The 1371-nt window shown below is 30.6% G+C and overlaps 1 protein-coding gene and 1 pseudogene across 1 annotated transcript in view; one reads left to right on the forward strand and one right to left on the reverse strand.

Annotated features, from left to right (window-relative positions):
- The window catches only part of LOC105307146 (ankyrin repeat domain-containing protein 26-like), a 122247-nt gene that overhangs the window by 108283 nt on the left and 12593 nt on the right, over window positions 1-1371 (reverse strand). Inside the window, 1 exon segment of the mRNA XM_011382508.1 lies at window positions 389-459. Coding sequence (XP_011380810.1) covers window positions 389-459 — 71 coding nt within the window.
- Window positions 1021-1139, forward strand: LOC111732671 (annotated as a pseudogene).

Genomic DNA, 1371 nt, shown 5'->3' on the forward strand with positions numbered 1-1371 from the left:
TGCTACATGTGATGCATTTGCTGTAAAAATTCTACAAAAGACTCATTTTTATAACAAGTCCAATTTGTTGCCTGGTGATTAAAGAAGAAATACATGATACAGTAATTTAAAAAATCTTTTTACTTATTTACACAAAGATATATAGGATTCTAGCAGTCAAGACTAAATAAATGAATTTCTTTTCACATATTTGCGCCTCTGATTTTAAATACATACAATTATCTTCTTTAATCATTCAGAAACTAGACTATTAAGAAATTAATTAAGAAAGAAAATAAACATGTAATTTCAGTATTGGTTTTTTTTCACCTCTCTTTCATTTGTAAAACTTCCTTCCTTTTACTTTATAGTAAAACCACCAAGAGTAAGGAACTATCAAAAGTCTTACCTGGATTGCTATTCTGAGAAGACTCTTCACATCTCCTTTGTTCTTCATACTCAGAAATTAGTTTGCAATAGCTGTGTATAAAAAGGTGATCAATAACATTACTATCTTTACTGGAATGAAAAACATTTACCAAATAAATAAAATTTCTTAGAGTATCTCAGATGATATCAAAGGTAATAATAAAACTTTGATTATTCTATACACTTCAATTTTGTAGTTCTACAAAATTTATTTAAGCATGTGATAAAAAAAGGAAGGTCAATCAGTCATGAATTGAGAGCAGTAGATTTCAGTCAATTAATTACACATAGCTTGACATAATGGCGAGTGTCTTGAACTTCAAAATCCTAGCTCTAAGAGCAACAGCAATTTGTTCTGGAACAAGTCGCTTCTTTGTGGCTACAAGTCCTCTTCTATAAAACAAGGATCTTACTGCCTTATTTACAAGGTTGTTAGGAGAATTAAATGAGATAATACACCAAAAAGATGCCCAGGGTAATATTAATGCAATGGAATAAGATTTTCTTGAATTTTATTTGTTAAAACTATTTTGGAATACCAATAAACTCCAATATGTGTTTTTCATAGGTGCTAACATTCAAATGTTACAGTGGTTGAAAATGTTATTAATTGTCTATGGCCATGCCACCCTGAACAAGCCTGATCTCATTTGATCTCAGAAGCTAAGCAGGGTCAGGCTTGATTAGTACTTGGGTGGGAGACTACCTAGGAAGACCAGGTGCTATAGGCATAAGAAATAAAAAAAATAAGGGATTGTAAGCTGACAAGGTCCTCGTAATCTGTGAGGTCAACCAAGGGTTGCTTCACCAAAAAAAACAAAAAAACAAAAAAAACAAACATGTTATTAATTTTGATTATTAGTTGTCCTTCAATGTGGTTTGTAATTCAGGGCATCTCAGCTATTTTATAATATGTAACTAAATATATTTATAAATATATTATCTCATTAAGTCAGATGACAT

The sequence above is a fragment of the Pteropus vampyrus genome, unplaced genomic scaffold, assembly GCF_000151845.1.
Source record: "Pteropus vampyrus isolate Shadow unplaced genomic scaffold, Pvam_2.0 Scaffold481, whole genome shotgun sequence".
NCBI lineage: Eukaryota > Metazoa > Chordata > Mammalia > Chiroptera > Pteropodidae > Pteropus > Pteropus vampyrus.